General features: G+C 52.3%; 1 protein-coding gene and 1 non-coding gene across 2 annotated transcripts; both read right to left on the bottom strand.

Moving 5' to 3' along the window:
- Window positions 1–4,339: 4,339 nt before the first annotated feature.
- On the bottom strand, window positions 4,340–7,769 carry RPL18A (ribosomal protein L18a). The gene is made up of 5 exons (XM_042928877.1): window positions 7,665–7,769; window positions 6,182–6,361; window positions 5,421–5,550; window positions 4,723–4,832; window positions 4,340–4,497 (listed from the first exon to the last, which is right to left on the bottom strand). Exons 1-5 carry the CDS (start codon window positions 7,680–7,682, stop codon window positions 4,405–4,407), a joined length of 531 nt encoding a protein of 176 aa, XP_042784811.1. The 5' UTR covers window positions 7,683–7,769; the 3' UTR covers window positions 4,340–4,404.
- LOC122214685 lies at window positions 4,937–5,069 on the bottom strand. The gene has a single exon (XR_006200059.1). It is a non-coding gene; the product is annotated as a small nucleolar RNA SNORA68 (small nucleolar RNA).
- Window positions 7,770–19,624: the final 11,855 nt, after the last annotated feature.

The raw sequence follows: 19,624 nt of genomic DNA, 5'->3' as shown, positions 1-19,624 counted from the left end.
TCTCCCCAAACTGGGTTCCCTCCTTGCAAAAGCGGGAGGGATCAAAACCGCAGGGTTGTAGGCGAGGGTACGGGAGTCCTCCCCAAGCCTCTGCCGCCCCCTGATGGTCTCCTCTGGTCGACACACGCCACTCTCGCTTGGTCCAGCATCTCCCCCCTTCATCCCTTCGCGTCCGGCGGGGGGGGGGGGGGGGGGGGGGGGGGGGACGGACTGCCTTCTCGCTCCCTCTCGGCGACCGGTGCGGAGCGGGCCTGCACCCCACCCCACGGGACTCCCGTTCTGCGGCTGCCACACGGGCATCTGTTGCCCGCTGTCCTGCACTCCTCAACGCGGGCCAGGAGGGTGGGGAGGACACCGAGTTCCTTTCCTTCCTCCGCGTTCATGTTTTCCAGGCCCGGCCTCGCTGCACCCTCCTGGAAAATGTGGTGGGAAAGAGGAAATCCGGGTGGGGATCCCCGTCCCCAAAAGCCGTGCAAACGGATGCAAATACATGCAAACCTTTGCAGAGCAGGCCAACTAGTCCTCATCGCCAGGGGGGTCCCGGGAGCGGTTACCGGCCCCTGCCGGCCTTTCTCTACCGTGAGGTGGGAGGCTACAGACTGACGCTCGGGCTGAGGCGCATTCATTGAGTGCCTACTGTGTGCAGAACCATGCCCCGGCTGCTGGGGGCGCAGCAGGATCCAGGCGGACCCCTACCGCTCACCGGCACAGGGCACTGACCCAGCCAGCAGACGACCGACCGCACATTTCAGAAGCTGACGGGTGACAAGAGTGAAGTCAAGTCGGAGACGGAGCTGGCCTGGGGGGCGACTTTATGTGGGGCTTCGGGGAGGGGAGCTCTCTGAGGAGGTGATTGCAGACCTGAAGGCGGGGAACGAGCCAAGCTTGGGGGCGGGGGGGGGGGGGGGGGGGGGGGGGAGGGCACTTGGAGCAGGGGGAACAGCCAGTGCAAAGGCCCTGAGGTGGAACAAGTGGAATGAGCAGAGTGAGGCCAGGGAAAGCCACGAGGGACCTTGAGCCTTGGTGAAGCGTGTGGAATTTACTCTGAGGGCGCTGGCGGGGAGGAGGGGAGGGACCACGGGCACTGGAGAGTTTGGAGCCAGAGGGACCTAATGAGATTTGTAGATTCTGAAAAGCCCACCGCCATGTCCAACCAAGGCAGCGGCTGTGTGGCAGGGAGAGATGGGTGGATGGGAACGTGTTCTGGGAACCCTGAGAGGTGTGTAGGACCATCTTCTCGGGGGCTGGGGGGGTACAGGGAGCAGGGTGGTGAGATTCACCTTCCCTGACTGCCCAGTTCCCATCACAGAACAGGGAGGGGGCAAGCAGGACGCAGCCCCGTGGAGGAGGAGGGGCAGGGAGACTCTGAAGGCTGGGCAGCTGCAGTCTGAGCGCACAAGGGGCTGTCACACGGGTATCTGTTGTCCCCAACCCTGCCTGCTGCCCAGGCACCCCCAGTGCTCCCACAGCTCCCTAGTTATGAGCTACTGTGGCTCCAGCATGACCTTCTGGCTGGCTGTCTTTGAACTTCTACCTTGCACTCAGCAAAAGCAAACTTTTTTTTTTTTTACTAACGGTGCTGCGTGCTCTGTGAGATTCCACGATTCCTACATCCTGAGGACCCCAACTGGGTTCTAGGATTCCACAATTCTCGGTCTCTCTTGGTTTCAGGATCTGGGTCAGGTCTTCTGGGAGCCCCACTTGTCCCACTTTTGCCTTGGTGCCCACCCTTGTCCCTGATGGCCCCTGACTCAGGAGGGGCAGCTCGTGAGGTCTCTCCCCCAGGGCTCCCAGCCCAGGAATGACACTTGGCACCTGGACAAACCCAGGGACAGGACCTGGGAGTCTCAGCACCGGAAGCAGGAGAGGCCCACCAGGGCCTTGCGGGTTCCACATTCTTGTCCACCTGAGTTGACTGGGTGATCCCAAAAGAACCTTCCCCTCCCTGGACCCCAGCCGGCCAGAGGGTTAAAAGTCCAAGAGGCCAGCCCTATCTCACGGGCCTCACAACGAAGGGCCCATCGCCACCTACTCTGGGCTTTCGCTCTGCGTGGTTCCAGCACCTCACCTACCTCTGGAGACTGAGGGCCCAGTTCAGCGGTCTCCACCTCCTGCCAGCGTCCTGCCAGCTGCTCTGTGCAGGGTCTGTGGGGTGGGGACACAGTAGAGGAGTCTGCAGGCAAGAATGGGTAGATGGCCGGGGCAGGGGGTGGTGAACGAAGACACGGAAGTTAGGGAATTGGGGTGCACTCGTCATCTGTTCAAAGGTCCCTCGATAGTGGGACTGACCCCACCGTCTGGCTGGTTCGGGCAGAGCCCTCCCAGCCAGCCCCAGGCCGTAACATGGATGGTTTGTCAAGGCCCTGGCCTTCCACTCTCCCAGTGATGCATCCAGTCTCTAGCTCACCTGAACTATCCCCACCCCCATTTCACACAGAACAAAAGCTGAGTGGGTAGTGACTAGCCCCAGGCACAACCAGTAGGGCCACCTCAAGACCAAGTCACGATTGACCGAAGGACTCCAGATTCCAGTCCAAGCGGGACTGGGGCTCCTTCTCCATGTTCTAATCTTGCAGACACAGGGTCAGGTGTCCAAGGCCCTTCCACTTTGTTGCTCAAGTGTGGCTTCTCGATGGCCAAAGAGGGCTGCTGGCGCCCCAGCCATCCTGCCTCTATTCCAGCCAGATGGGGACATCCTGGAAATGGCAGACATCACCACTGCTAGTATCACATGATTACTCCTAGATGAGAAGACTGGGAAATGGATTTTTTCTTTGTGGGGGGCATCTAGATACAGAGATCCAATTACTGAGGAAGGAGGAGGGGTTTCTGCCCCAAGTCCCAAAAGATTAATGAAATCAACAAGGCAAAAAGTTCAAAAACTCTAGCCTGGCTCCCAAAATATACCCTAAGAAACATGAAGTGCCCTAGAAAAGTATTTGTACCATCTACGGGGAAAAACCTGTATCTGTCACATCTTTCGCCTACATACATAAAGACCTTTACAAAACAGTAACTTAAAAAATGACCCGCAGCCCCGTAATGAGCCGAGACCACACAAGTGTTTTTACTTAAAGCAAAGTGCCCACCTCCTAAGAAAAAAGCAAATTCAAATCCTAAGAAGTGATTTTTCTTTAGCCATCAAAGCGCAAAGGCCTGGAGATGGGAAAGAACCACTCGAGAACAGCAGGCAGGGCAGCCGCGAAGGTCTCGGAAGCCTGGCACCCCATCCTCAGGGGTCTTTCCTGTGACAACGGCTGGCTGTGCACAAACCCTGGCTTGGGTGCCGCTCCAAGCATAGGCGGAGTTTGAAATGACCTGCTTTTCCAGAAACCACTCAGACTGATCCTGCCAACTAGCCCCCTCCCCCCAAGCGGGAGAGGGGAGGCCGTACCCTTGCCTGGGACACCCCAGCGCAGACTGCTCCCCACACCCCAGTCCACACGGACTTGCCCTGCCTTCTTCTCATTCCCCGGCTCCCCGCAACAGAAGGCGATCCTGACTGACCTTTGCCCCCAGTGCCCGTAGCTGCGACTTTCCCCAGTACTGTCAACGGAGTAAATTCAATCTGCTCCGTGCCCTCATCTTCTGAGAACATCGAGGCTCAAAGGGCCGGGGCCGCTCAAGGTCACACACCAAGGACAGATGCCTCCCAAGATCCTTGCTCCTTCCTAGCTGTGTCGGCCTCCTGACGGGCTCAGCCAGGGTGGGATTAGCCTCGTGCCTAGAATTCCCCAGGCTGTAAGCGGTTGCCTGGAGACAGATACCCAGTGAGTCCTTTACCTCCTGGGGCAGGATTAGGGTCTCCTTTGAGGGGCCCCCAAGCCAGTGAAGGACAAACTACCACAGCTCACAGCCCTCTCAGGTGCCCCCTCACGTCTGCTCTGAGGATCCCGGAACCAGAGACTAGGGTTCTAAGCCTGGAAGGGAAAACTCGTAGGTGGAATGAACCAACCCTAACATCCCGATTCCTTCCAGGCATCCAAGTGCCACAGCTTTCCACAGCCGTGGGGAGAGTTGAGGCCTGTGCCTCACAAGGCAGGTGGAACGGGTTTAGGGGCCAAACCTTTTGGCCTGCAACACGCTACAAAGCTCACAGCAGAGGGCCAGCCGATGGGGCTGAAAAATGGGCCCTCTGGCTCTAGGACCCGGCCCATGACAGCCCCTTGCTGGATGAAGTCCCAGGGGGTGTGGCCTTCTCATTTCTAGAGCTCCCCTTCTGGAGAAATCAAGTGTCTGGGTCCCATTTCAAGAGAGAAAGACCCCTCCCAGAGCAGAGAACTCACAGCTTGGCTGCGCCCTTTTGAGCTCTGCAGGGTGTACAAAGAATACAAGCGTGTCTGAGCACCCGGGTTTTCCCAAGGAGTTTATTTGGGCGGACCTGGGGCCAGGGAGGCTCTGCATCTAAAAGAAGGTGTTGGGCCTCTTGGTGGTGAAGCGTGGCTTGTGCTGGCGACGCAGGACCCGGTGGGGCAGCGGGAACTTGATCTTGGAGTCCTGTGGTAGGGAGAGATGGGTGAGGGGGACGAAGCCTCTTAACCTTTCTTCCAGGGGCCACTGAGGTGTGGCCACCCCCCACCGGGCTCCTGCGTCAAACCCGGTGCCTCCCTGCGGCTCCCAAGGCTGGGGGACAGGGGAGCAGCTAGGCCAGCTCCATGTTCCAGGGGAGACCCCCCCCCCCCCTCAGCCCAGCCCACCCAGCAGGGCCCCCAGGGCACTCACGTGGAACTGCTTGACTGCCGGGCGGCGGCACTTGCTGGCTGCGATCTCCTCCACCTTCATGATCTGGATCGAGTGGGCCCGGGCACGGTGCCGGGCACCCATGTCTCGGTCTGCAGGAGGGTGAAGGTGAACGTGTGCCGGGGGTGCGCGCACTCCTTAAACCCCCCCCGTCAAGTACTGACCCGGAAGGACCCCAACGGGCGTGGGCCACCAGGGCTGTAGAACCTCTCAATTCACTTTGAGGAGCACGGCCACAGCCCCCCAAAGGCGACGAGATCCACTTGCTGTTAGCACCTCTGTTTAAACCGCTATTACAAGAAACAGCAGTTCTTGGGTTGAGGCGCTTCGGTTTTGGCCCCGGCAGGCAACCTGCCCTGGGAGCACTTGGGGCCACTGGCACCACATCCTGACAGGGCCCCGGCTGGATTCTGGGTGGGAATTATCGCCACACGAGTGATCAACTCCAAAGGTCCCCCTGCTGCCAGGCTCCAGAAAAAGATGCACCCGGAACATCCTTTCCACTCCTGTCCCCTTGGCAAACACAAACACTGCCTCTGCATCCCAACCGCCATGCCTGGGACCACCCAGTCCCCGTCCTGCCTCAGTCTGAAGGAGTGGGCGGACACAGGCGGATGAGCTGCAGACGCCTGCGAGGTGAGTCTAAAGGAGAAACCGGGTTGTGGCCACCGGAAGCTTACAGCACTGGGTGACGGCGCCCGCGGTCGTCAGGTCCCGGTACTCCCGGTACATGTTGTGGGTGCCGCTGCGGGAGTCGTAGCGCAGCCAGATGCCGAAGTTCTTCACCCGCAAGGGGGATTTCTCGAACACCTGCCAAAGAAACCGGCTGAGGCAAGCGTAGTGAGCGGGCTCGAGCCCAACTCCTACCACCCTGGCTGATCATCTGCCCCTGCTGCTCCAAGGGCAGCCCAGCCCCAGGCCTCTCCTGCGCCTATTTCCCAGTCTTTGAATTTTAAAGTACACGAGGAAAACCTGCTGTCCTAGGACAAATTCCCACCGTTTAACAGCCGGGGGTACACAGCAGTCCAGGCCTGGATGCTCCCCCCAGGTGGACCACCAGCTCCAGGCTCCTCCCAAACGCCACCCACCCAGGTCTATCTAGACCAAAAACCAGCTGCCACCCTGTGCGGCCATATGACGCAGAGTCCAGCGCCCAACACAGCAAACGTGCCTAAGTGACGGCACCTTCGGAGATGAGGTCCAGCAAAGGTGCGGGCCTCAGCCAAGGTGTCCCGGCATGCCAGCCACACCCTTCTGGGCCTTGGGCTCTTTCGTTAGGAAAAGGGCACCGAGGGATCCGTCCCATCCTGACCTAGGGCCTAAACAGCACATACGAACAGCCCAGGGGTTATGAAGTCTGGGAACTCTGTGCAGTGAGGAAGGCCCCCACAGGAACGTGTAAACCCGCTCCAGACCTCACCCTGTCTCAGACGCCCCGTACCTGCCCACAGTAGACAATTTCCCCTGAAGACTTCTTCATCTTCTTCAGCTGAGACACAAAATACCAGAAGCGGGACTTGGCGACAACATGATTAGGTGCAAAGATTCGCATGCGATACAGCGGAGGAGTGCGGCACTTGGGGGTGGGCAGACAGCGCCCCACCACCTTGTACTCTCGCAGCTGAAAGAGAAACGGGGGCGAGATGACGCCTGACCCAGAGCTCTGAGGCAACCGTGAAGATTGACCCTGCTCCCTTTCCCAATATGGAGCAGGAGAGCGAGAAGACTGTCCCCTCCCAGGGCATCCGTGTGGAATCCTGATGAAGGAGCCACGCCACTGTCCCAGCCTTTCCACAACAGGGGTTGAGGGCAGGGAGGATTCACTAAGGTGCCTGTGTACCCTTTGCCTCGGCTCCAGAAAGCTGGGCAGCGCTATCAATCTCACTGTCCTTCCTCCTTCCGTTTACGTTCCTGGGAAAAGCTGAAGCCTAGGCCTGCAGCCTCCTAACTCCGTTGCATCTTTGCGGCTGACTACGTCTTCCCAAAGTTCTCTTCCACTCGGGGGCCCAAAGACAGTCACCAGCCTGGGATCCCACAGCACGCTCCAGGCAGAACCAGGAAAAAAAAAAAAAAAAAAAAATCCAGCGCCCTCCCCAGCCCTGGACTCTCAGCACTGCTGCCACGGGACCTGCAGCTACCTCAGTTTTCCCAGCAGCAGTCCAAGGGGTTTAGACTTCCCAGTGGAAACTCCCTGTTTACACGGATGCACAGACAAGTATGTCGGCCAAGGCCAAACTCTGCGATATAGTACAAAGGAACGTATCTCTCACAGACTTGCTGTTTTGCTTATATGATAGCCCCAAGTATCGCCAACTCGGCTCATACTCCCACCTCTCAATCTGACTCATCAGCCCCGCGGACCACCCGTTCAGGAAGGGACCGATGCGGCTGGCCTGAGGCTGGAGAGCTGTACATGACCCCCTTGGACCCGGGGACTTGCTCTTCCATCTCTGCGCCACAGCGCCCTCTGATTTCACCTAGCACTTGTCACAGATAAGGCTCGCACTCCCGGTGTCAGCTCGGGTTTATACTTTTCTTCTACTTCTCACAGCCACGCCGAGAGAAGTAGTATTATTGCACCCTCCCACTGAGTCCTCTTCGCCAATGGGAAAACTGAGGCTCGGAGGCTGAACAAGGTCCCGTCGGTCGAGCGTCCAAGTCGCGCCACTTGTCCCTTCCCCCGGAAAGGAGGCCCGGCCTCTTCGGGCCCCGTGATTCCCAAGCGGGCCGGGAGCATGGCATCAGCCTCCCCACGCGGCGCCCGCGATGGCCGCCATGTTGGCTGCACCTGAAGGCAGTGGCGCGCGTGGCGAGGGACGAAGCCGGGCGCACGCTCCCTCTACCCGGCCCACGCCACCTGCCGGGGCCCCGGATTCGTTCCGCACCGCACTCCCCGGCCCCCTGCCCCACCGCGCTCGCCTTACTGTGCCCGAGGCCTTCATGGCGCACCCTCCGCTCTCGCCGCCACCCAAGAAAGGAAGTGGCCGCCCTCGCGCAGCCGCTCACCAGGACTTCGTTGACGGAAGTCCCGCCTCCCGCAAGCCGCACGCCCATTGGTTTGTCGGCCCGGCGCTCAACCAGATCTGCTTTTTCATTGCCTCCGGATCCACCAACCTCACACAGCCCCGCCTTCGTTCGCAGCTAGACTGCAACTCGCAGGAGGTAGGTCTCGTAGCCCCTCCCCTTCCACCTTGACCAGTAAGGGAGCCTGGGAGCGCCAGGCACGCTGGGAGTTGTAGGCAGCCTAGGGGTGTCTGGGTGGCAGTCCGAGCGTTCCCCTTACCGTGATGCTCTTGTGTGGAATGTGTTTGTTTGTTTGTTTGTTTCTTTCTTTCTTTCTTTCTTTCTTTCTTTCTTTCTTTCTTCGTTTGTTTTTAGAATTTATGTCTTTACTGCTTTATATTGCATGAAATGACTTTTCTAGTGTAACATTTTAATTCTTTTAATTGTTTTTTTTTACTATATAATATTTTTTATTATTTTTTAAGATTTTATTTTTTAAGTGATCTCTATACTCAAGGTGGGGCTCTAACTCGCAAGCAGGCACCGTGAATGTACTCTATATATTTTTGTTTTGTTTTTATTTTCCTTTTAACTTTTTTTTTAAGTTTACGTGTTTATTTAGAGAGAGAACACGAGCTAGCGGGGGGGGGGGGGGGAGGGTGGGCAGAGAGAGAGAGAGGGAGAGAGAGAATCCCAAGCAGGCTCCACACCAGCAGTGCAGAGTCTGAGGTGGGGCTCAAACTCACTAACCACGCGTGACCTGAGCTGAAACCAGGAGTCAGACACTTAACCAACTGAGACACCCAGGCGCCCCAAGCCTACTGTATGTGTGTGTGTGTGTGTGTGTGTGTGTACATTTATTTATATATTTATATATATTTATTTTTGAGACAGAGAGATAGAGCATGAGTAGGGGAGGGGGGCAGAGAAAGAGGGTGAAGCAGAATCCAAATCTGAAAGCAGGTTCCAAGCTCTGAGCTGTCAGCACAGAGCCCGACGCGGGGCTCAAACCCACAAACCGTGAGATCATGACCTGAGCCGAAGCTGGACGCTTAACGGACTGAGCTACCCAGGCACCCTCAAGCCTACTGTATTTTTTAAGTTATTTCCTTAGTGGATGCTCTAGGGCTTCACACATCCATCGGTGTTTTATGTGCTTGTTTTTTTGTTTTTTAGTTGATTTATTTATTTTGAGTGAGAGTAGGGGAGGGGTGGAGAGAGAGGGAGAGAGCAAGAGAATCCCAAGCAGGCCCCACACTGTCAGCACAGAGCCTGACATGGGGCTCAAACTCATGAACCTCAAGATCTTGACCCGAATTGAAACCAAGAGTAGGATGCTTAACCAACTGAGCCACCCAGGCGCCCCTAACACATACATCTTAATTTACAATCTATTTACGATTTATGCTGCCTTCATTTTAATGAGATGCCATTACTCCTATAGTAGCTCCTATAGAACTCATTTCCTCTTCCCCCTTTTGTCCCAAATTATTGTTATTATTGTGCTATTACTGCTGTACATATTACATCTCTTATGTGTTACAAACCTAACAACGCATGGCTATAATTGTTACTTACAACCGTATGTCTGTTAAAGCATCATGAGAAATTAAAGGAGGACAAGTATGTATTTATAAAGTTTGTTATATTAATCTTCTCCATTTGCATTTCTGGTTCCCTCCACTTGTGTTTGTGGATTAGCATTACTACCTGGTGTCATTTCCTCATTTCTATACGACTTTACTCACCTCTGTTTGTATTATCGTCAAATATATTACATGTCTACGTGCTATAGACCTAATGATGGAATTAATATAATTTTTATACAATTGCTTTTTTTTAAGTTTCACTTATGTATTTTGAGAGAGAATCTAAGTGGGAGAGGGGCGGAGAGAGAGAGAGGGAAAGAGAGAATCTGAAGCAGGCTCCATACTGCCGTCACGGAGCCCGATTCAGGGCACGAACTCCTCAACCAGGAGATCATGACTTAAGCCAAATTTGGTATTTTAACCGACTGAGCCACCCAGGCGCCCCTACAATTGCTTTCCAAATCAGTTAAGAGATCAAAAAAGTGCATTTTGTGCTGTTTTTTATAATTACAGCATTGTCTTTGTGGTCTTTCATTTTTCACGTGTGTTAGAATTGACATCCAGGGTCTTTCTGCACTTAAAGAAGTCGTGAGCAGGAAATGGGTTAGGCAGTGCCTTTTTCATGGATCCGCAGGTGTTGAAAATTCGGAAAATTGGCGGGAAAGGAGCATGAGGGGTGGAGTGTGGTCAAGGGACCAGGCCTGCCTCCTCCTGGCTCTGGCCCTTTTCTCTGGAAGAGACGACCCCATCCAAACGGCGCTGCCTAGACTGTCCACCAGGTGGCAGCAGACCTTTTGCTTTGTCTCCACCGGGCTGAGGCCAAGAGCCTGGACGTTGGTGTGGGTGGGGCAGGAACAGGTTCAAATCCCACTAATAGTTCCTTGGAACATCATCTCTCTGGGCCTCAGTTCCCCCATCCGTAAGATGAGGCTAATAATAGTCCCCAGCTCCTGGGGTTATGAGCTTTAAATGGCGTAGAATGTTTGGACTGGGGAGGCAGAAGCCCCAGCCCTGGAGCTGTGCGCCTTGGGCACGGGTGAACTCCGTGCGCTGGGCCTCAGTTTTCCCAGGCTGGGGGCAGGAAATGGGAAGGGAAGGTAGAAAGGAGTCCTGGAAAATGAGTGCTGGGAGAGCAAGAGAGGGGCCAGAGGAGGGGGAGCAGGGAGGACAGGTGAGAAGGGAGGGGGGAGTATGAATGGGAAGGAAAGGCCCCAGGCTCAGCAGGGCTTTGGAGCCAGGTAGGTCAGGGTGACCGCTTCAGCTGGAGCAGAAGGAGGAACGGGGCGGGGGGGGGGGGGGCAGGGGGTGTGTCCTAACGTTTGTTAAGCTTCCCTGCCCCCCTTTTGGCTCTATTGTGGAATGCTGCCCTGGCCCCTCCTCTGAGCCCCTGCTCCTCCCTCCTGCCCTTCCACCCCCCCTCCATCTCGTGGCTCCTGTTCCTGGCAGCCCCCGCCCAGGGAAGCCCAGCTGGGTCAACTGGTCCTGGCTAGGCATCCCTTCCTCTCTGTTACCACCATTCAATTAGGCCTGGCTGACTTCCTGGTTGGCGGGACCACCCCTGGGCTGCCCCCTCCCTGACTGTCCTTCTTCCTCCTTGAGACCTTGAAGGCTTTAATCCTGGCTCCTGGGCCACACTCTGGCCACACCCCAGTTTGGATCATCACCCTTCCTCAGCTGTCCTGGCAGTCACCACCTCAGCTGCTCCCATCCAGCTCACCCCCTTCTCCATCTGGGCCACCAGCACCTCCGTCTTTCCAGTGTTCCATGCAGTGGCCCAAGATTCTGCTCCTGTCACTTTATCCTGCAAATGACCCAAGCCACTCACTCCCATGGAACCCAGATGCCACAAGGTTCAGGCCCCGGCCTCCTGCGCCTTGTCTCCTGCCCCTCATTGTTCCTGCTCCCAACCCTCCTAAGGCTCTTTCTTCGAATTCATGAATGGATGGATGGATGGATGGATGGATGAAGGAAGGAAGGAATGGATGAATGAATGGATGAATGAATGAATGGATGAAGGAAGGAAGGAAGGAAGGAATGGATGAATGGATGAATGAAGGAAGGAAGGAATGGATGGATGAATGAAGGAATGAATGAATGGATGAGGGAAGGAAGGAAGGAATGGATGGATGAATGAAGGAATGAATGAATGGATGAGGGAAGGAAGGAAGGAAGGAATGGATGGATCAATGAAGGAATGAATGAATGGATGAGGGAAGGAAGGAAGGAAGGAAGGAATGGATGAATGAATGGATGAGGGAAGGAAGGAAGGAATGGATGAATGGGTGGATGAATGAAGGAATGAATGAATGGATGAGGGAAGGAAGGAATGGATGGATGAATGAAGGAATGAATGAATGGATGAGGGAAGGAAGGAAGGAATGGATGGATGAATGAAGGAATGAATGAATGGATGAGGGAAGGAAGGAAGGAAGGAATGGATGGATCAATGAAGGAATGAATGAATGGATGAGGGAAGGAAGGAAGGAAGGAATGGATGGATGAATGAATGGATGAGGGAAGGAAGGAAGGAATGGATGAATGGGTGGATGAATGAAGGAATGAATGAATGGATGAGGGAAGGAAGGAATGGATGGATGAATGAAGGAATGAATGAATGGATGAGGGAAGGAAGGAAGGAATGGATGGATGAATGAATGGATGAGGGAAGGAAGGAAGGAATGGATGAATGGGTGGATGAATGAAGGAATGAATGAATGGATGAGGGAAGGAAGGAAGGAAGGAATGGATGGATGAATGAATGGATGAGGGAAGGAAGGAAGGAATAGATGAATGAATGGATGGATGAATGAATTCCAGTACCTATTGTGGGCCAGGCACTGGGGACCCAGCAGTGATCAAGACAACCAACTCCAGCCCTTTGAGAGCTGATATACCAATGGGAGAAATGGACAAGCACAAGATAAATAAGAAAAATAGGCACCACAACACAGTGCGATGTGTGCTGGGGAGAAAAATAAACAGGAAGGGGGTCTCTGTAGGCTCCGTGCAAGTATCGCCGCCCACCCCCCCCATCCCCAGCCAGAGGCTAGATCCCATTTCCCTTTTCTCAGCCTCATTGGAGGATGATCCTAGGGCCTTGTGAGCAGGGCGGGGGGGGGGGGGGGGTAAGCAAACAAAGCCAGATTGCACTGCTGAGCGCTGGATGTGTTTGCTCTTCTCATGATCAATATGATTGCGTTGGTTCACGGTCAACCTCTGAACAGCAGCTCTGGTTACTATTTCCTCTCCCATCCCAAGTGCTTAAATGTTTCCTTTCTTTTTTTTTAAGGATATGCATTTTTTTAAACTTTATTTTTTATTGTTCAAAATTTACATCCAAATTAGTTAGCATCTAGTGCAACAATGATTTCAGCAGTAGATTCCTTAGTGCCCCTGACCCATTTAGCCCATCCCCCCTCCCACAACCCCTCCAGTAACCCTCAGTTTGTTCCCCGTATGTAAGAGTCTCTTCTGTTTTGTCCCCCTCCCTGTTTTTATATTATTTTTGTTTCCCTTCCCTTATGTTCATCTGTTTTGTCTCTTAAAGTCCTCATATGAGTGAAGTCATAGGATTTTTGTCTTTCTCTGACTGGCTAATTTCACTCAGCATAATACCCTCCAGTTCCATCCACGTCATTGCAAATGGCAAGATTTCATTCTTCTTGATTGCCAAGTAATACTCCATTGTACATATATACCACATCTTCTTTATCCATTCATCCATTGATAGACATTTGGGTTCTTTCCATACTTTGGCTATTGTCGATAGTGCTGCTGTAAACATGGGGGTGCATGTGCCCCTTTGAAACAGCACACCTGTATCCCTTGGATAAATGCCTAGTAGTGCAATTGCTGGGTCGTAGGGTAGTTCTATTTTTAGTTTTTTGAGGAACCTCCATACTGTTTTCCAGAGTGGCTGCACCAGCTTGCATTCCCACCAACAATGCAAAAGAGATCCTCTTTCTCCGCAAGGGATATGCATTTTTTTAATTAAGAATTTTTTTTAATGTTTTTATTTTTGAGAGAGAGAGAGAGAGAGAGAGAGAGAGGGCAAGCAGGGGAGGGGCAGAGAGAGAGGGAGACACTGAATCCAAAGCAGGCTCCAGGCTCTGACCTGTCAGCACAGAGCCCGACACAGGATTCAAACTCACAAACTGTGAGATCATGACCGGAGCTGAAGTCGACACTTAACCAACTGAGCCACCCAGGCACCCCTATACGTTTCCTTTTTTGATCAAACACTTACCTTTAAACACTATTAACAAATACAAAATTCAACAGGCATGGAAAGGTAAATGACAGAAACTATCTCCCTCCTTTGTCTACCATGGCTCCCCAGTGGCCACCACGGGAACAAGTTATTTATTGTTTATGTTTCCCTGCAAAGGGTCTACCCATCCTCATCATCTCTCGTCTTTCTACACAAACCAAAGCTTCCTCCCCAGGCAGGTTTGCACCTTGCTCTTGCCTTTGCGAAATATCTCGGAGGTCTTCCCATATTGTCAGCATTGTGCTGCCTTGTCCTTGTGCGTTCTTTTGCACAGGTGTGTAATATTCATTGCTGAGACCAGCCATAGTTTATACAGCAAACCCCCTGTGCCTGGGCATTTAGGTCGTTTCCAGCTCGTTGCTGTTACAAATTGTGCCATGATGAATCCTTAGCTCTGTATAGGTATCACTCATGGAAGGCCAATTTGCTAGAAGGATCCTTGCTGGGTTCTAGGGCATTTTCTTCAGCTTCTGCCTGATTCCCTCCACAGGGCTGGGCCATTTCCACTCGTGACGGCAACAATGAGAATTTGTGCAGATCCTTGAGCATACGCTGAAGTCTTATACTTTTCTCTCTTTCTTTTTTTAAATTTTATTTAAAAAAATTTTTAATGTTTATTTATTTTTGAGAGAGACACAGAGCATGAGTGGGGGAGGAGCAGAGAGAGAGGGAGACACAGAATCCGAAGCAGGCTCCAGGCTCCGAGCTGTCAGCACGGAGCCCGACACGGGGCTTGAACCCACAGACTGTGAGATCATGACCTGAGCCGAAGTCAGACGCTTCACCGACTGAGCCACCCAGGCGCCCCTTTAAATTTTATTTTAGAGAGAAAGTGAACAGGTGGAGTGGGGGGGGGGGGGGGCGGGTGGAGAGAAAATTCCAAGCAGGCTCCACGCTCAGTTCGGGGCCCATTGCAGGGCTGGATCCCATGACCCTGGCTGGGGATCATGACCTGAGCAGAAATCGGGAGTGGGACGGACGCTCAACTGACTGAGCCACCCAGGCGCCCCTGAAGTCTTACACTTTTCATTTATGCCAGTCTAACAGGTGGAAAACAGCCCCTTGTTATGCCTTCGCCTCCCCCACAACGTTTCAACTTTATTAAGTGTTCATTGGAGTCCACTAAATTGCATATTTTAAATGCACACTTTGCACAGTTCTGACAAGTGTGTAAATCTATGAAACCGTGACTACAATCAAGATGATGAACCTATTGGGGCGCCCGGTGGCTCAGTCGGCTGAGCGTCTGACTTCGGCTCAGGTCACGATCTCACGGTTTGCGGGTTCCAGCCCTACGTCGGGCTCGGTGCTGACAGCTCAGAGCCTGGATGGAGCCTGCTTCGGATCCTGTGTCTCCCTCTCTCTCCGCTCCTCCCCAGCTCATACTCTGTCTCCTTCTCTCTCTTTTTTTTTTTTAACGTTTATTTTTGAGACAGAGAGAGACAGAGCATGAATGGGGGAGGGTCAGAGAGACAGGGAGACACAGAATCAGAAGCAGGCTCCAGGCTCTGAGCTGTGAGCACAGAGCCCGACGCGGGGCTTGAACTCACGGACCGCGAGATCATGACCTGAGCCGAAGTCAGACGCTTAACCGACTGAGCCACCCAGGTGCCCCTCCTTCTCTCTCTCAAAAATGAATGTTTAAAAATCACCCCCAGCGGGGTCCTGCACCCCTTCACGATGCCTTCCTCTTGGCACCTTCATTGGCAGCAACCTGATCGGCTTTCTGCCGTTAAGAATAGTTTGCACGTTCCAGAATTTTGCGTGTAAGCCTTGTGCCTGGCTCCTTTCACTCCCTGATCATCACTGATGATTCTGAGATGGTCCCATATTGTTGCGTCTTTCACTAGTTTATTACTTTATTTTCTTTTTTAACCAAGTTGTATTCCTCTGCATGGCTGGACCACTGGTTGTGTATCTATTCACGTGAGTGATCATCTGGGCTGTTTTCAATTTAGAACCATTACGGATGAAGCTGTCGAGCGCATGCGTTTATAAGCCCTTATATAGACTTATGCTCTCGTTTCTCTCAACACGTAGGAGGAAAATGGCTGGCTCATATGGTTTCAGAAACCGCTAAACTGTTCACCACAGGGTCTGCACCTTTTTTTTTGCATTCCCCCGCCAGTCCCACATCGTCAACACTTGTTCTCGTCTGTCATTCTAATTTTGCCCATCCTGCCGACTGTATGGTGCTATCTCACCTTGGTTTAGGTTTGCATTTACCTTATGGCAATGATTTTGTGCATATTTTCATGTGCTTGTCGGCTCTGGTGAAACATCTATTCGTATCTGTTGTCCATATTATTATTATTATTATTTTAAATATTTATTTATTTTTGAGAGACAGGGAGAGACAGCATGATCAGGGGAGGGGCAGAGAGAGAGGGAGACACAGGATCCGAAGCAGGCTCCAGGCTCCGAGCTGTCAGCACAGAGCTCGACGCGGGGCTCGAACCCACGAACCGTGAGATCATGACCTGGGCCGAAGTCGGGCGCTTAACCGACTGAGCCACCCAGGCGCCCTCCATATTATTTTTTTAATTGATTAATTTATTTTGAGAGAGAGAGAGAGAGAGAACCAGCAGGGGAGGGGCAGAAAGGGGGGGTACGGAGGATCTGAAGCGGGCTCTGCACTGATGGCAGAGAGCTCGATGCGGGGCTTGAACTGACAAACCATGAGAATGTGACCTGAGCTGAAATCAGATGTTTAACCGACTGAGCCACCCAGGGGCCCCAATTTTAATTTTTTTCTAATGTTTATTTCTGACAAAGAGAGAGAGAGACAGAGCATGAACGAGGAAGGGGCAAAGAGAGAGGGAGACACAGAATCGGAAGCAGGCTCCAGGCTCTGAGCCATCAGCCCAGAGCCCGACGCGGGGCTCGAACTCACGGACCGCGAGATCGTGACCTGAGCCGAAGTCGGCCGCTCAACCGACTGAGCCACCCGGGTGCCCCATACATCGGAATTACGTTGACTCATGAATCAGTCTGGGGAGAACTGACATCTTAACAACACCGAGTCTGCCAATCTATGAACATGGTATATTTTTCCATTTCTTTAAGTCTTCATGAATTTTGCTCGGTAATAACCTATAGTTTTTAGTGCTGAGGTCTTAGACTTCCTTTGTTTGGTTTATCTCTAGATACTTAATTTTTTTTTTTGGTGCTGCTGCAAATGGGATTTTTTAAAAATTTCATTTTCCAATTGTGTGGTCTAAGAATGCATGGTATATAAGAATTCGGTTGACTTTTGTACGTTACCTTTTTAACCCGTGAACTTGCTAATTCCAGTAGTTGTCAGAGATTCCCTTGGATTTTTTACATTGTAAATAACCATACCATCTGCAAATAGGAAGAGTTTTACTTCCTCCTTTCCAATCTTTATGCCTTGTGTTTGTTTTTCTACCCTCATTGTAATGACTTTGACCTCCAGAGGAACATCAAATAGAAGTGATGAAAATGGAGTCCTTGTCTTTGTTCCAGTCTCAGGAGGAAACAATTCGGTCTTTCATGTTAAGTAAAATATTACCCATAGATTTTTTTTTGTAGACGCTCCTTATCAGGTGGAGGACATTCTCATCTACACCTACTTTGGTAGACGTTTTTATGAAGAGGTGTTGAGTGTTGGCCAATCTCTCCCGCATCCATTGAAATGATCATCTGGTTTCACTGTGCTTTAAACTTGCACTTCCTGGAGGTCCTGGGTGGCTCAGTTGGTTAAGTGTCCGCCTTGGGCTCCGGTCGTGATCTCGCGGTTCGTGAGTTCGAGCCCCGCGTCAGGTTCTGCGCTGACAGCTCGGAGCCTGGAGCCCTGCTTTGGATTCTGTGTCCCCCTCTCTCTTCACCCCACCCCTGTTTGCAGCCTATCTCTCTCCGTCTTTCAAAAATGAATAAACCTTAAAAAATTTTTTTAAATTTGAGCATTTCCTATTATGAGTGAAGCTGAGCATCTTTTCCCAGGTTTAAGAGCCATTTATAAAAAAAAAAAGAAAAATAAAAAAGAAAAAAAGAGCCATTTGTGCCTCATTTTCTGTGACTTCTGGGTTCATATCCTGCTAAGCTTTGGTGTTTTCTTATTGTTTCGCAGGAAGTGCTTGTATAATGAAGAGATTTTATCCACAATATGAATTCACGTTTGTTTCCAGTCTTATTTATTCTTTGACTGTATTTATGAGCTTTTTGGCAGCAGAAAAATTGAGATATTTGCCTCACTAAAGTTTCCAATTTATTCTTTTTTTTATTATTTTTTTTAATGTTTATTTATTTTTGAGACAGAGAGAGACAGAGCATGAACAGGGGAGGGTCAGAGAGAGGGAGACACAGAATCCGAAACAGGCTCCAGGCTCCGAGCCATCAGCACAGAGCCCGACGCGGGGCTCGAACTCACGGACCGTGAGATCATGACCCGAGCCGAAGTCGGCCGCTTAACCGACTGAGCCACCCAGGCACCCTCCAATTTATTCTTGAGCAAGGTCTGGGCTCTGCCTCCTTGAAACTTCCTCCCCCTTCACACAGCCCTCTCTGGGGCTGAGGATGTCCCTTTGCCCCACCCCTGTTCCCTTCCTGCTCACTCTCAAAATACCACAGTGACCGTCACACTGAAGTTTTCAGGGCCCTGGAAACTCACTGTCCTTCCTGGAGGACTGGAGCCTCTGTCTCAGGGCCAGGGATGGGAGTATGCTTACATTCGTTTCTGCCAAAGCCACCCAGGAAGTAAATGAAAAATACCACAGCCAAGTCCCCCCACCCCAGGCAGCACTTCCTGCCTCTAGCCTGCTGGGGCTCCTGCCACTGAGGTCACCCTCCTACCCCTCCCTCCACCCGCAAGGCCCCACTGATGCTTCCTAGCAAGTCTCAGAGCCCTCTGCCCTTGACATCCTGCTCTTCTCAGAAACGCTGTGACCCGGCCTCTGCCTGGGCTGTTCCCTCTGCAGGAACTCCCCACACTTCCAGATCACTCTTTGGCCAATCCCACTTGCCCTTGGATTTCAGTATCAAAGTCATTTCTTCCAGGAAGCCCTGCAGACTCAGGGTGTCTCCTACCAGCCCAGCCCCAAAGGCAACTGAAACAATTATTGTGTAACAGTTTAATATCATGTCCCCCCCCCCCCCCGCCAATGGTCGGCTCCACCAGGCAGAGACTGGGTCCGTTCTGTCCCCCGATGTGTCCCCAGTGCCCTACACGCAGGAGGCGCCTGGTAAGTGTCCGTGAGTGATTGAACTAAAGTCAACAAAATACATACATACCAAAGCCGTTTTTTGTGCGAGGATATGTGATGGAATTATAGAAAGAGTCCTCTAAAGTCTATCCCCAAAACTCTATTTTCTGGGGTCTCCCCAAGGATGCTGCCCTAGCCTCCTGCCTCCTCCACTCATGAGAGCTTCCAGGGTGTTAAAAAAATTAAAAAAAAAAAAAAAAGATAAGTCAGATCTGACCCCTGGTCACCATTGTGGCTCCCCCTCTGTTCTTACCTCTTCCTGCCATTCCTGCCTCCTCTCTGGTCCTCGGACTGCTCACCTCATTCCACCTCAGGGCCTTTGCACTTACAGTGCCCCCACCAGGAGTGCCCTTTCTCTGTTCTGCTTCACACCACAGCTCAATTAATCGTGGCCTCTGCGCAAAAGGCACCTCCCTGCCCCCAGCTCCACCCTGTGCCTGTCTCATCACCCTGGTTTTCTTTTTTCTTTCTTTTATTCTTTTTTAAGTTTATTTATTTACTTTGAGAGAGAGAGAGACAGAGAGAGCAGAGCCAGGGAGGGGCAGAGAGAGAGGGAGAGAGAATTCTAAGCAGGCTTCACACGGTCAACACAGAGCCCAACATGGGAGCCTGAACTCACAAACCGAGAGTTCATGACTTGAGCTGAGACCTTGGTTTCCAACTGAGACCTTGGTTTCCAATGGAGGAACTTAGGAACTTAACCGGAACCACGGAGCCACTCAGGCACCCCACCCTGGTTTTCTTTGTTATCTGTAATTAGTAATTGTCTTCTTGACCGACCAGAGGGTGAGGTGAGCCTG

The sequence above is a fragment of the Panthera leo genome, chromosome A2, assembly GCF_018350215.1.
Source record: "Panthera leo isolate Ple1 chromosome A2, P.leo_Ple1_pat1.1, whole genome shotgun sequence".
NCBI classification, from domain to species: domain Eukaryota; kingdom Metazoa; phylum Chordata; class Mammalia; order Carnivora; family Felidae; genus Panthera; species Panthera leo.
This window is presented reverse-complemented; position numbering and strand designations above follow the sequence as displayed.